We start from the raw sequence: 15,172 nt of genomic DNA, 5'->3' as shown, positions 1-15,172 counted from the left end.
GAGGTCACTTTCCCTCAGTCCCGCATCTTCCTCTTCCTTCCAAACCTTGTCTCAGCTCAGAAGGGAAGCGTGTGTCCTGAGCTCTTGCAGGTCCCAAGGCAGCTCTGCTTTGCTGTCAGCCTTGATGGACTGTTTGGCTGGGTATAGAATTCTAGGTTCTGAATCATGGGTCAGCGGAAACTCCAAGGCCCTTCCGTAGAAATCTAACACCAGTGCCCCCGAGCCCATGTGATTCTGTTCCTTTGCAGGCAGCGTGATCCTTCTCCTGCTCAGCTCTAGACCCTTCTCTCTGTGCCAGTACTGCCACATCTGAGCCAGCGCTCAGGGCGGATGTTCTGTCCTTGGCCTGTTCGGGACCCTGTGGCCTTTCTTCAGCTCTGGGACATTTTCTTCTATTAATTCTTTCAGTATTTTCTGCCCCCAGTTTTCTGTTTCCTCATTCTGGAACTTCTCTTAGGTGGGTTTCAGTGTCCTGGGGTTGAGCCTCCATGCTTCTTAATTAGTCCCAAATTCATCCACATTTTCACCTACATTCTCTGCATTTTAGAAAATGTCTTTCTCTTCCCCTTCTGTCCTTCCACGGAATTTTTATTTTGAACATCACGTTTCAAGAACTCTGGCTTCTTCTCCAATTGTTTCTTTAGTTTCATTTTGTTTTCTTCAAAGAATCCTGTTCTTGCTGTAGGTGTGGTGTCACCATGGACCCTTTCCAATGGCAACTCTGGTTTCCAAAGTTCTTCCAGCTCTAAACTGTTAAGTATCTATGAGAACCTGGGCCCTATTGCCAACAGCCTGGGGGCAACTCGGAAGAGTCGAGAAGGAAGAGCTTGACTTAACTGTGACTCTGCCAACAAGCAGCCTCAGGCACCACTGCGCTCATGCTCTGGGTGTCCAATTATCCTGTAATCTTCAGGGGTATTAGAGGTTGATTATTTAAAATTCAGTCCCAAAGATATATACTGAGGCCCTCTCATGTGCCTACCTCTGTGGTGGGAACACACAAAAAATGGCAACTCACAGAGGAGAAGTCCAGGGGCTGTTATTGAGGGGCTGTTGTCCTGTGGCTGTTGGGAGGGGGGTGCTATGGTCAGGGGACTGTTGTTAGGGATGCTATTATTAGGGCCTGTTGTCAGGGGCAGTGGTCAGGGATGCTATTGTCAAGGGCAGTTGTCAGGGATGCTGTTGTCAGGGTCAGTTGTCAGGGATGCTGTGGTCAGGGACGCTGTTGTCAGGGACAGTTGTCAGGGATGCTGTTGTCAAGGGCAGTTGTCAGGGATGCTGTTGTCAAGGGCAGTTGTCAGGGATGCTGTTGTCAGGGGACTGTTGTCAGGGATGCTGTTGTCAAGGGCAGTTGTCAGGGATGCTGTTGTCAGGGGCAGTTGTCAGGGATGCTGTGGTCAAGGGCAGTTGTCAGGGATGTTGTTGTCAAGGGCAGTGGTCAGGGATGCTGTTGTTGGGGACTGTTGTCAAGGGCAATTGTCAGGGATGCTGTTGTCAAGGGCAGTTGTCAGGGATGCTCTTGTTGGGGACTGTTGTCAGGAGCAGTTGTCAGGGATGCTGTTGTCAGGGGCAGTTGTCAGGGATGCTATGGTCAGGGGCAGTTGTCAGGGATGCTGTGGTCAAGGGGTTAGTAGAGGAGCTGAGCCTCCTGGTCAGTCTGTGTCTTCCCCTCTGGGTCATCTCTGGAAGGGTCCCCATGACGGGGTGTCATATAGAAGGACAACAAGCAGAGCTCCCTTTGGTGTAAGAAAGGGAGAGCTCTTGAAATGTGATTTTCAAAATAAAAATTCAGCAAATGTTTATTCTGCTTACATTTTCAAGAAGAAACAATGGAAGATAAGCCAAAAGCCAGCAGGTGAATATTTGCCTGATAGGTGAAGAGGGGGAGGGAGGGGCAGGGGTGGAAGAGAGGCATCTGGAATGTGCTTCTGGTCACACAGTGTTAACTGGAGACCATGCGATTATCTTTTATAGCTTTTCAAGACAGTTAAATGACAAGTCAGATCAATCCCAAAAACATATTTAAAAACTAGAAACAAATGTGTAGTTAGTAAATGACTTCAAAATATATGACTTGAAGAGATTTTAAAATACATATTTTTAGGACCCAAAGCATCACGCAGAAGCCTTAATATGCACTGGGAACTCATGTTGCTAATATCGTCTGTGCTGTTATTTTGAAACTATTTAGATAAACTGTGGGAGGAAACAAATGAAGAACTAAGTTCCCGCTGGTAACAACCAAGACTTTTGTGTCAAGACAAGAGATGCCAGAGAGCCCTGGGCGAGGCCGCTGGAGCGAAGTACAGGCTCCTTACCAACGAAGGTGAGTGAGTAGTGGGGGTCCTGCTTTTTCCTCTTGAATGTGTTTCTTTCCCAAATCTGTCCACTGGAAAAGCTTGGAACGATGGCGCTCTCGCAGCAATGAGCACACCTCGCGCCAAACCGTGACCTCGCTGCGCCACTTCTCACTCTGAGCAGCCAGGACTTCTTGGAGAAGGGGCTGTTTCAAGTTTGAGACAGGAAATCAGAGGAGCCTGGCAGAGGGCGGGGGAGCGCAGACTTGAAGAGCAGCACGTGGTCATAGTGGGACGTTCAAGTCCCACTGGGGTGGGGTGTTGGGGGGGGCGCGGTTCAGATGAGCACATCCCAGTGGGTCTGTGGCGGGCGGGATCCGTGGCCCCTTCACAAACAGGGCTGGCCACGTGAATGCACGGATGTGCGGTCTTCAGACTTGCTGCAGACATTTAAAAATTAGCTTTCAATGCATAAGCAACGAGATCCTGCCGTATAGCACTGGGAACTGTATCTAGTCACTTGCGAGGGAGCACGAGGGAGGATAATGTGAGAAAAAGAATGTGTGTGTGTGTGTGTGTGTGTGTGTGTGTGTGACCGGGCACCCTGCTGTACAGTAGAAAGTTGACGGAACACTGTAAACCAACTCTAACGGAAAAAGCAAAAATCGTTTTCAAAAATCAGCTTTCAAGATTGTGCAAATATTATGGGAAATGTGGGAAACCCGGAGAAGCAGAAGAGGAAGGACCATGCCAAACCTAGCCTCACCCCAAAGCCCCAGCTGGCTTCCAAAGCACTGGGAGGCAGAGACGGGCCACTGACCCCTGACTGGGGGGTCGAGCCCCTTGTGCCAGCAGGATGGCATCCTGCAAGCCAGGAGAAGCCTGTCTGAGGCCTTCAGAACCTCCTGTCCTGAGGCATCGGGGCTGCTGCCCCTGCCCCTCAGAGGGTCCCCAGCCCTCCTCAGTGTGGTTAATGCCCACGCGGCCGCATCCTGCCCATGAGGTGCCCAGGGCCATCTGCTCATCGCACGCTCAGTGCGGCCAGCATTTACGTGACCTCTCCTGCGGGGCCGTGGGACTCAGGGACACGTGGGAGTGACACCTTGGCAGGGGTGGTGGCCTCGCGGGTGAACCAGAACAAGGAGTCACGGAGAGGCCGTGGTTTCAGCAGGCCAGGCCAGGCCAGGGCCAGGAAGCCCCTCCCTGGGCAGCCCCCGGGTCCCCCGCCCCCAGGGCCCTCATGGGGGCCCGGCTGCCCTCCGGGGGCTTCGCCGGGTCTGGGTCCTCCGTGAATCTGGTGTCAGGCACACACTCCTCTCATGCTGGAAAGGCCTTCGCCTCCCGTCAGAAAATAGCCCTGCAAAATGGAAAAAATGAAGCTGTTACAGAGATAAATGCAGAGACGCAGGGACTCAGTTCAGGATCGAGGAGAAGCACCAGCTCCAACCTCACGGAGGGCCCCCCACCCCACCCCAAGGAGGCCCAGCCCCGCCAGGCCGAGCAGAGAGGCCTGCAGTCTTCACGGCCCTTTTGTCCGGGAGACAGAGCTTCTCCAGACGGCCGGTCACGTCCAGCCGTCCAGACGGAGGCGGGGGGCGGGGGGCTTCCTTTACCTCATCTCGTCCTCGCAGGGCTGTTCTCAGAGGGCGGGGGCCCAGGACGGTCGTTGGCGCAGAACTGAGGCTCCAACCAAGGTCCCCACGTCCCGGGCCGTGTCTCCTGCCAGCTCTGCTCTGAAGTGGCGAAGTCTGGGGGGTGGGCCTTTGGGGTTGGGATGAAGGGAGCCGGCGGGGACCCCTCGGCGGAGGTGTGGGGGTGCTGAGGGCAGGGATCTGTCTGACTCCACGGCACCCGGGTCCCAGCTCGGCTGTTCCCGGCTGTGGGACCCCACCCCCCGCCCCGCAACAGACAGGGAAGGAACCGGGGCTATGACCCCCTCCCCCGGGGAAGCAGCGCTCCCCTGGGCACGCTGGGCACACCGGGCATCCCAAAGAGACGCACAGCCGCCGAGGACTCCCTGCTGCTGTCAGTGATGGCACATGCGGGGTGGCTTCCTGCGTCTGCAACCCCTGGCCCTGGGATGGGGGTCACCACACACAGAGAGGCCCCCCCAGCGGGGAACTGTCTCCTGGCCTGAGAACACGGCTCCTGCACCAGCTTAGAGGGGGGATGCTTTCCGGCCCGCCAGGGCCTGGTTCCTCCTGCCAGAGGTGTGGACCTGGGGCACATGGGGGACCAGAAGTCTCCCCAGAAACAGAGCAGGAACAGCTGGCCTTCTCCAGGGTGGAGCCAAGGCCCTCTCTTTCAGATGGGAAGGTTCCAGGACCGGCATAGGGTTAAGAGACATAGTTCTCATCTTAAAGTTGGCCCATCTTAAAAAACCCAAATAATATCAAGTGTCGCATTCCTAAAGCTAAAAATAAAAGTGCAACCCCAATGTCTCCGAAGACACTCATGTCCCGGCCAAGAACTTCCATGGCTGCAAACGCCACTGCAGAGCAAGGCTCAGACAGGAAAATAAATCCCTGCTCCCACACAGCCATGTGGGGACGGCCCTGCGCTGCCCGTGACCTCCGGAAAACTGCCGCTCCTGCTCACAGCGTCTCCGCCCGCGAAGGGAGCCCGCTCCAGCTCGGGCCCTGACCTGGCCTGGACTTGAGTCCCTCCCTCACTCCCGGGGGCCTCGGCGCCTCCCTGAGCCCTGGAACATGACGTGCTGGCATCTGCAGACCTCATGGTGGAAGCATGAAGACTAGACGGGTTCTCCGCTCACGACGGGGATGTGAGCACAGCTTGATGCCCCCCCGGCTCTTAGTGAAATCGCTCAAAGGAACAGGAAGGGGCCCCTGGTGGGAGCAGGAAAGGCCTGTCCCGTGGGAGTAATCACTCCATGTTTCTAGAACACACCCATGGCCCAGGGCGACGGGGGAGCGTGAGGACCCCATAAATCCTGCAGGAAGGGGAGCAGAGGGGTTCAGTGGGGGCCCTGGTTCCGCCACTTGGGGAAGGTCACCCCAAGCCCCCCAGCAGCCCTGAACCTAGAATGGCAGGTGCTAACCTGTCTCCTCACCTGACAGGGCGTTCCTACCGTGGCCCTCAAATTGTGCGCCAGGGAGCTCCCCGGAGGCCTAGCGGTTAAGGACCCGGCATTGTCACTGCTGTGGCGCAGGTTTGATCCCTGGCCGGGGAACTTCCGCATGCCACCAAAAAATAAAAAAATAAAAAATCTTGCTTTAGAGAAATTTCCAAACAGGTCCCACGAGTGCTACAGCTTTGGCCTCGGGTCCTGCTCAGACATAGCCAGTCTCAAACCCGGTAACCCCGGGGCTTCAGTGCTTTCAGGTACATACCGACATTCGGATATAAAACGCGCCTGGGGAGGCGTGGTGCGCGTTCTAAAGGATGCACGTGATTCTTGGAGGACGCTTCTTGGCACGTCAGGACCCTCTGCAGCAGCCCCGGGGAGGGCTCCATGGAGCAGGGGCCTCCTGAAACGTACCTGGGAGGAGGGGGCACCTCCGTGGTGCAGGGTCCACAGGCCAGAGCAAGCCGGCCCCAGAGGGGGGCAGCTGGCCGGAAGGGACAGATGGCTGGAGGGGACAGCTGGCCAGAGGGGACAACCCCAGAGGGGACAGCTGGCTGGAAGGGACAGCTGGCAGTAGGGGGAGACTGGCTGGAGGGAGCAGCTGGCCAGAGGGGACAACACCAGAAGGGACAGCTGGCTGGAGAGGGACAGCTGGCAGTATGGGGACAGCTGACTGGAGGGGACAGCTGGCAGTATGGGGACAGCTGACTGGAGGGGATAGCTGGCAGTAGAGGGACAGCTGGCTGGAGGGGGTAGCTGGCTGGAGGGGGCAGCTGGCTGGAGGGGGGCAGTTGGGCTGGAAGGGACAGCTGGCCAGAGGGGGACAGCTGGCCCAGGGCAGGGGCCATAAGCCTGTGGCCACGTCCCCCTGGGACTGCAGGCAGCCAGCCCCCACATGGGCACAAACCAAGCCTGGAGATTGGGCTGCAGGAGCTTCTGGGCCTGTGGACTCTCTCTCCCCCAGTTAAGGCCAGTGACCAGAGCCATAGCCAGGCTCTTAGTGGGCACAGTCGCTTCTGTGGGTCCTGGACCCAGACACAGAGGGGACAGGCCGCGTGGGGTGCTGGCAAGGCCGGGCTGAGATGGTCTCATCTCTTCTCCATCTCCAGCCCTTGGGTCCCTTCCAGGGCCCTGCCACATGACCGCATGACCTCTGGGCAGCTGCGTGAAGGTCGGGGTCAGGGTCAGGGTCAGCGCTTAGCCCTGGTGACCTCCGACCCCGCTGAGCTGCTGCTGGGCGGCGGGGCTTCGTGCTCCCTCTGAGCCAGAGGCAAACCCTCCAGGACCAGGCACCGTCACCCTTTCCTTCTGATCTCAGGGCTTCTCCTTCCTCCCAGGTACTTCCGGGGTGGTGTTCACGGTCGTGAGGGTGTCATGCTGGGGCCACAGGTGTCACCTGTCACCACCCATCCCAGAGGGCCTGCTGGCCTTGCTGGAAGGTGGCCGTGGGGGCACCGGGTGGGTGGGGGCAGAGCAGAGGCAGGAGCCTGGCCAACCCGGGCCTAACGGGGTCCACAGCCAGCAGCTGGAGGCAGCTGGGGCAGCGGCCACTCCAGATGCTCCCTCTTGGTGGCAGGACGCAGAGAGGGAGGGGGCGCTCTGGATCCGAAGCCTTCCTGCTCCGGCCCCGCCGCCGCGCCAACCCCGACCTGGCGGCCACCCTGGGCCTTCCTCTCACCGGCTGGCTCTTTGCTCCTCGTCACTGCGCAGAACCCAGGGGTTGGGGAGAAGCTGAGACCTCGCTGACCCACCCGTGTCTGACCCCTGGGGAGGCCGCTGTCCCCTCCTCTGGCTCTTCATTTGTAAAAACTGCACATCCAGGGGCTGAGGCCAACAGAGCCCTTCCTGGGCTGCTGTCCCCCACTTCCTCCCGTCCCAGGGGTGCGCAGGCCACCCCCAGGACAGATGGCCTCTGTCGACACCCCTGGGCACAGGGTGACTGCACACGAGGGGCTGCAGCTCCCACCCGGTATAGACCCGGCCAGCCTGCCTGTCTCTGCATCCCTCACCCCCTGCCCCACCCGGCCTCCCCGCCAGGCAGCCAGTGTCTGGGTGCTGACCTGCCCGCTGGGCTGGCATGCTCTTCCCAACAGCGATGGGCAGGTGCCCTGTGTCCCGAACAGCCGGCAGGAAGTGGCGCAAATTGCCTGCCTCAGTGGCTGCGGGAGGCCGGGGCCTGGGCCGAGATGTAATCTCTCCCGACGCGGCCTTGGAGCGGCTGTCTTCTGCTAAAAATACAGGTGTGAGTCAGAGCAGCAAGCGCTTCCAGCCAGGCAGCCAGCCTCCGGCCGCGGCTCCGCGCAGCCCTCTGGCCTGGCCCCGGCCTCCTTTCCAGGCCAGCGGACGCGAGGAGGTCTGCCGGCCCGTGACAGCAAAGGAGGCTCTGGTCCCTGGCGGCTGCACCACCCGCCACCCGTGAACGGGTCTCCCTCTGTCCCAGCCCCTCCTTTAGCCGGCCTCAGCCCCCGACCCAGTCCCTTCCTGACCCTCCCTCTCTCCTCCCAGCTCCAGAAAACCCGGAAAGCCCAGAGGTCCAGGAGCAAGCACTGCGTCCAGGGCGACCCTGAACTCTGACCTCTGAGCGCTGATACGTATGAGGTGGGCAGAGTCTGGTTTCCGGGTCCCACGGCCTCAGGGTCTCAGGGCAGCAGAACCCCAGGTTTCCTGTGGGTCCTTGGAGACCAGAGGGCACGAGAGGATGCCCACCCGTGGGCCCAGGTAGCTGGTCCTCAGAGAAACAGTTGCTTTCCTTTCTGCTCCTCTCCCGGGCCCCCTGGGCACACTCAGTGCCACCCTGACCCCTGTAGGTGCACCCGCCTGGAGGGCCCCAGCTTCTAGACAGAATTTTATTTTATTTCATTTTTTAAAGATTTTTATTTTTTCTATTATAGCTGAGTTGCCATGTTCTGTCCATGTCTGCTGTGCAGCAAAGTGACCCAGTGATACACACATACACATTCTTTTCCTCACATTCTCCCCCACCGTGTCCCGTCGCGAGTAACTAGACAGAGTTCCCAGCGCTGCACAGCAGGACCTCACTGCTCATCCATCCTAAATGTAATGATTCGTACCTGCCAACCCCGACTCCCGCGCCTTCGCCTTGGCAGCCACGAGTCTCTTCTCCAAGTCCTTGTGCTGGATTCTTGTCTACACACAGGCTCTTTAGCGCCGTACATCAGATTCCAGATATGAGTGACATCATGTGGCATTTGTCTTTCTCTTTCGGACTTCATTTCACTTAGCATGAGCGTCTCTGCTCCGTCCATGTTGCTGCCAATGACATTGAAATGAAGCGGGGTGTGTTCGTATCCCGGGCACACGCAGTGGGCTTTACCCCGGGGGAAGAAGCATCGGAGCAAAAGTCACATAAAGGTGAACCAAAGGCTGCCAACAGCCCTGTGGCTTCTCCTTTTTAGATCTTCTTGGGGTTCCCGTGGTTTCTACAGCCAGCAGCGTTATTTTCAGTCTGCCAGGAAGCGCACTGTTTTCCCACGGCATCCCGTGGCCTCTGCCAGGGTCCTCACTGGGGACGCGGCCACCTGCGCCTGGGACGGGGGCGGCAGGCTCCTCCAGCATCATCCCTTCCTGCTGGCTCTGATGACACCCCCGGACAGGAAGGGGCTCCCAGGCCCCTGGACAGAGACCCCGCTGCTCCGGGTGGCCTTGCTGCAAGCCCAGCACCTGGGGAGCTGCTCAGAAAGGCAGCCCCTCCCGCCTGGTCCCTGGGCCAGAACCAGAACCTGCACTTAGACGGGACTCCAGGGGCTCACATGCCAGCTAGAGCACGAGACGTGTTAACGCCAAAACTGCAGGAGTCAGGAATCACTGCAGGATGCAGGAGACGGACTCTGGGGGGCGTATCAGCCATGCTTTGGGGTGCGCCCTTTGCAACTCCTAAGTGCTCGGCTAGTTTCCGAACCGGAGGGAGTAGCGGGCGCACTTTCCTTCACTCACTGTCAGGCTTCACGGACTAAACTGGAACGAATGTTTCTTTGCACATCGATTGCGCTTTTGCCCTTTCTTGGTTCTTGGCTCATTTAAACTGTTTCAAATGGAGCAAGAGTTGCCAAAGTCACAGAAACTCACCATTTATTTGATTTTGCCAGTTTACGTGGAAGACACGACAGAGAGGCAGAAGAGCCAGGCGGGGGTCCCGACAGCCTCGTGGGAACGGACCCCTCCAGCCAAGAGCAGGTCAGGCGGGTGAGGGGACCGGCCTTGGCCGTGCGGAGGCCCGTTGATTAAACTCAGGCTTGGCGGGGGTTGCGGGGGGTGCCTGGAAAACCAGGGACTCAGGACTGCCTGCTGCCCGCGGGCTGGGAAGGACCTGCTGTCCAGGATGCGCTGAATGCCACCTTTGTCCCCCAGCCCTCATTAGGCCATTTCCTGAGCTGTCACATGCCGTCCTTTGTGCCTATCTGGGCCTCATTCCACAGAGGGGGCAGCGGGAGGCCAGGGGCACCAGAGGCACCCCGTCCCAGGCCCCCCCAAATGCGTCCATCCGGGGGAGGGGGCTCCAGGGCCAATGACGAGAAGGTCCTTGTGGCCAGGTCACACTCGATGACAAGAAGCCGCCCATCACACCTATTCTTGGGGATGAGGGGTGTGTCCCCCAGCAGGGACCAGATGCTGCCTGGCCTCAACATGGGGTGGGTGGCGGGGGCAGGCTACCTAACGCTGGCTCATAGTGGACCCTGTTTTCAATACTGGGTCCTGAGGCCCCGCAAATACCAAGTGACCCTAAGCCGTGGAGCCTCCACCCTGCCCCCAGGCCCTGCCTGGGGCCTTTTCCTCCAGACCTGGGTTGGTGGGGAGCCCAGCTCTGAGGTCAAGCGTCGGAGAAGAGGACCCTGGCGGGGGTGGGCTCTGATGGAAGCTGGGGCCGGGATTTTCCGGGGGCCACAGGGGCTTCAGGAGGAGGCTGTGCCCGAGGGCTGCAGGCTTCTGAAATGTCACATCCCAAGTGGGGTGGGGCCAGCCAGCTTCGGCCCCAAGTGGAAGGTGAAAGCTGGGCCAGAGCAGCTCCCGGAGCTCACCCTCCCTCCAGGTGCCCCTGGGGCCTGCTCTCCTCTGCAGCAGCTCGCAGACCTCACACGCTCATGGCCAAAGGCAAGGCCAGCGCTCCCGTGGCGCTTTGTCTGGCAGGCAACTTAAACACCCAAGACCTCTGCTTTGGGCCCCCTGATGGGGCGCTGTCTGGACCGGAGGCACCTGCCACCAGTGCCAGGCTCTGACGGCACCTTTGGGCTCTGGGGCTGCACAGTCAGGTTGCTCCCGAGTTGTTAAGCCAAAAAAATACGCTTGCTGCAATTACGACAGGTGCAACTATGCCCTGCACATTTGCTAAAAGCCCTCCTGCCAACACATGGATCCAGGCAGCAAAACAGCGGTTGGAAACGTCTTCTCTCTCAGCGGCACTGCAATGAGTAAGATCATGGGGTGGCTTGCAAACCGGGCCAGAGGCTACACCCATCAATTCTAGCCACATTGCTCCAGTGCCAGTGGAGGACCAAGGGCCACCTCTGCTCCTCCCCTCGGCCCCCAGAGGGTCTGGAGCCTGGGCCGGCTCTGGATGGCAGTAGCATGACCCGGCTCCCTGCAGCAGATGAGCTCTGCCCATGCCTGGGCTCCCCCCGCAGTTCTGAGTGTTTGCCCCCTGCAGCCCTGGACCCCTTTCTCTGTTTGTTTCCCCCCAGTGGCCATCCAGAACCAAGGTGACAGCTGAGTCTGATAAGGTGCTCTGGCCAGTGAAGCAGAAGCTGGAGTGGTAGATACGCTTCACAAAGAAGGTCCAAAGTGCAAGCAGTCACACTCCCTTCTCCTTTAGTTTCTCCCATTGGCTGGAATACAAACCTGATGGCTGGCGCTTAGGCAGCCATCTTGGACTATGGGTTAGCAACCAAGGGTTTGAGGAAGATTGTGCCGTAGGATAAATATGAGGCTGGAGCCCCAGTCCCAGCCCTGGGATGCCCAAGTTTGCCTGAGAAAATGAATGTTCCATTTAAGCTGTCTTTTACTTCTTTTCTTATCTTCCCTCTGAGCCTTTCCTAGGACTTGCACCATGTTGTCTAGAGGTGGGCACGTCTGCATGGCCTTACAGCGAATGCTTTCAAGAGTTTACCATGAAGATAATGATATATGATACAGGCTTTTAGAAAAATATCTTTTTTTTTTTCCTAAATGACTGCACCTACAGCATATGGAAGTTCCTGGGCCAGGGATTGAATCCAAGCCACAGCTGCAACCTATGCCCACAGCTATGGCCACACCAGACCCTTTAAGACATTGTACCAGGCTTGGGAGCAAACCCACACCTCTGCGATGAACTGATCCACTGCAGTCAGATTCTTAACCCCCTGTGCCAAAGTGGAACTCCAAAATATCCTTTTTATATACTCTGAAATCATTTTTTTAGATTAGAATGATTTCTTTCCTAAATGTTGGAAAAATTTGCCAGTAAAACCATCTAGGCTTGGTTTTCTTTGAAAGATTCGTATCCACAGATCCAATTTAACTAATGTTCATAGGACTATTCAGGTTATTTATTTCTTCTTTCTTTGCTTTTGTTAAGTTATGTTTTTCTAGAATTCTACCCACTTTACCCAAATTTTATTTTTATCTTTTATTTTTTGTCTTTTTTTTTTTTTAGGGCCAAACCCACCGCATATGGAGGGTCCCAGGCTAGGGGTTGAATTGAAGTTGTAGCCTCTGGCCTACACCACAGCCACAGCAACGCCAGATCCAAGCCTACAACTGTGACCTACACCATAGCTCACGGAAACTCTGGATCCTTAATCCCCTGAGCGAGGCCAGGGATTGAACCTGTGTCCTCATGATACTAGTCAGGTTCATTTCTGCTGAGCCACAGAAGGAACTCCCATCCAAATTTTTAGATATCTTCGCATAAAATTATTTGTAACATCTGCCTGTAATCGGCGAACTATCTATGGTTATGTCTTCTGCCCTCATTCCTAACGCCAGTCATTTGCGCCTCCTTCTTCCTGAACAAGATGGCCAGGGGTTTGTCCATTCTATCAGCCATCTTCAAAGAGCCGGCTTTTGGTGTTGTCAACGCCCCACCGTGTGTTTGTTTTAAACTTGGTATCTGCCTCCCTTTCCCTGTGCTTCTCTCCTTTCTTGCCATCTTTGAATGATCCTGTTCTCACTCATTCCTGCTGCCCCTTCCCCTTACAAGTTAAGAAGTGAGTGCTCTGTCTCTGGCATCTCATCAGTCGTGCCATCTGCCTGCTTAACTGCCCTCAGTCTGAAGGTAGCTCACCTTGCTCTTATTATTCTGTTTTATTTTATCTTGTTTGGTAGACAACATGTGGTGTCTTAGATAGTCTACTTTTCAGTTTTAGCTGCAAAAGTTGGCTGGCTCCTTTGCTCTTAATCATATACTCTTCATGTTTTCCATGGTTTTGTTTTTGCTAGATTAGAGATAACTTCTCCAGCTCCATCTTCCATTTCACTAGTTCTTCCTTTAACTACATCAAACTGCAGTTGAATCTATCCTTGATTACTGACTCTTTGTTTTTAATTTACTTTTTATCCATTGAGTTTTATCTCCATGTATTACAGTTTTCATTTTTAGAATTTCCGTTTTCAGTTTGGCTTAATCATTTTTTATGGTCACATGCTCTTTATTCATATGTTATATCCCCTTTTTATTTACTAAAGCATTTCTAGCTCACTGGATATTCTGCCCTGACAGCCCCACAGGAAGAGTGTTTGTGGGTCATATTCTGCTGCCTGTGGTGTTTGGGCTCATTTGTGGTACCTCGTTGCCTGTGTGCTTTGTGAATTTTTTTACCATTATTTTCTGATTCTTCAACTTTTGCTTGTAGCAGCCCCTTGAGGTGGGGTTGAGCTTGGGTCCCACCAGAGTCTCTGCCAGCCTGGAACCACTTAAGTTGAGATTCTGGGCCTTGGACCATGCAGGCGGTGTGAATTTGGGGTGCCATGGGCGGTGTGAATTGGGTGCCATGGGCGGTGTGAATTTGGGGTGCCAGATTTTCTCTTCCACTCAATGACAAAATTAAGAGCTGGCAGTCCCCTGGGTAGGAGGTTGGGGTGCTGTTCTGGTTCATCCTTGTGAGGAGGGTATGAGCCTGTTTGTGGGTAGGGTCCCCCAGGAGCTTCCACTGATCCAGCCCCCCTGAACCTCCTCCACCTGGCTCCCCAGGCTCCTGCACGCACTCCAGCTCCAGCCTCTGCGTGTTCACTCCTCACCTGCCAGCTCCTCAAGTGTCTGAGAAAACACTGTTCCTGTTCTATTCAGCACTTTTGCTTCCAGTGGGAGTGACGGGCAGGGAACCAAGTCCCCAGATCTGCCAGAAATAGAAGCCCTCTGCAAGCTTGTAAGAGCCTGGTGCTGAGGGCTCCCTGCCTGGACTTGGGGTGTGGGTGAGAGAAGGCAGGGGATAGCCCTGGCTGCCCTCAGCTGAACTCTGCACCAATGCCCAGGGTGAGGCTCGCAAAGTCAGGATGCTCCTGGAAGAAATACTCTTACCCCCGTCATTGCTGCACAGGTCACATGGTGCACGCGTGATGCACAGCCAGCCTTGCTCTATAGGAAGCATGACCTGCAGCTGTGCGTTTTTCTGCATTTGCTGTGGGGAACAGTGCTTTGCCAGTGCTCCCACCTCACAGCACTCAGGTGGCCAGGCCCCGGGTCCCTGCACACCCTCTGCTGGGGTCCTACTTGGCCTGGCCCTAGTCAATCTGTTCCTGAGACAGCCCAGTGAGTCATGAAACGGCCCCATGTCATTGGCAAGGACACAGAGAGCAAGGGCCTGGCCTCACTGGGCCAAGTCGAGAGGGTGTGAAAGGCACAGACACAAAATGCAGAGAGTGCATTCAGCACAGCGGGACACCAGGGATAAAAATAAAGGCGTCTCTGCACCCTCTTGCTCCCAGGGCAGTTTCGTGGGCGCTGTTGGCTTCATCCCTCATCACCTTCTGCAAGGACACCTCACATCCCGCCCTGCTGCAGGCTCCCCACGGCCCCCCAGCCTGGGCTGCCTGCAGGTCCAGTCCAAGTTCTTCATGTCCTGTGTATCCAAGGTCACTGTGTCCAGGCTGGTGCCAGCTATTGGCTGTGGCTTTGTGATTTCAGGACACCTTTCTGCTGCCCCCAGTGGAGCTGGCTGGGTTCAGGAGGTGGCAGGAGATCCTGGGCTGGCTGGACAGGGCAGGGAGTATGGGGAAGAGGATTCTGGGACTCCTCTGGGATGGACAGTCCAGTGTCCCCTGGCTCTTTTCCCATGTGGGTGGGAAATCCATCCCATTCCTGACCCAGCACTGCCTGACCTCCAGGGGCACCAGCCAGGCTCCCTGAGCCCTGAGCCGAGGATCCTCCCACCTTCTCCCAGCCCCACTCCCCAACAAGGCCTGACTGTGGCTGGGGGTCCCAGACACTGCTCCCGGACCTCCTTTCCTTCCTTTGGCCTGGCCGGGGCTGGGTTCTGCCCTCTGGCGGTCACCTGCCCTCTGGGGCTGGGAGCAGCAGCCGCCCCTCCTGGCGGACTGTGTAAGGACAAGGGCCTCTGCATGCTCAGTGGGGTCAGCACGGAGCAGGACCTTCCCTTGGTGTGGGGCACCCAGCAAGAACCCCTCCTGAAGTCCCAACACCCCACATGGTGCTCTTGGGCTGAGCCCACCTCGTCCACTCCAGGAATGGGCAGGGTCCTGGCTGGCCAGTGTGCTTGGCCACTATGATTGGCTCAGGATGAGCATGTGACTCAATCCTAGCCAATGAGCATCTTCCCTGGGACTTTGGCTGGAACTA

The 15,172-nt window shown here is 56.6% G+C and overlaps 1 protein-coding gene across 1 annotated transcript; it reads right to left on the bottom strand.

Annotated features, from left to right (window-relative positions):
* LOC110256558 (serine/threonine-protein kinase WNK4-like) lies at positions 2,870-14,061 on the bottom strand. Its single transcript, XM_021071522.1, has 2 exons — positions 3,911-14,061; positions 2,870-3,654 (listed from the first exon to the last, which is right to left on the bottom strand). The coding sequence occupies exon 1, from the start codon at positions 6,520-6,522 to the stop codon at positions 5,563-5,565; it is 960 nt and encodes a 319-aa protein (XP_020927181.1). The 5' UTR covers positions 6,523-14,061; the 3' UTR covers positions 2,870-3,654; positions 3,911-5,562.

The sequence above is a fragment of the Sus scrofa genome, chromosome 13 (genome assembly GCF_000003025.6).
Source record: "Sus scrofa isolate TJ Tabasco breed Duroc chromosome 13, Sscrofa11.1, whole genome shotgun sequence".
NCBI classification, from domain to species: domain Eukaryota; kingdom Metazoa; phylum Chordata; class Mammalia; order Artiodactyla; family Suidae; genus Sus; species Sus scrofa.
The sequence above is the reverse complement of the archived record's forward strand: the minus strand, read 5'-3'. Positions and strand labels throughout refer to the sequence as shown.

Bases quoted from the DNA above. Each gene is read 5' to 3' on its own strand.
- LOC110256558 (XM_021071522.1), bottom strand. From the start codon at position 6,522: ATGTGGCAGGGCCCTGGAAGGGACCCAAGGGCTGGAGATGGAGAAGAG.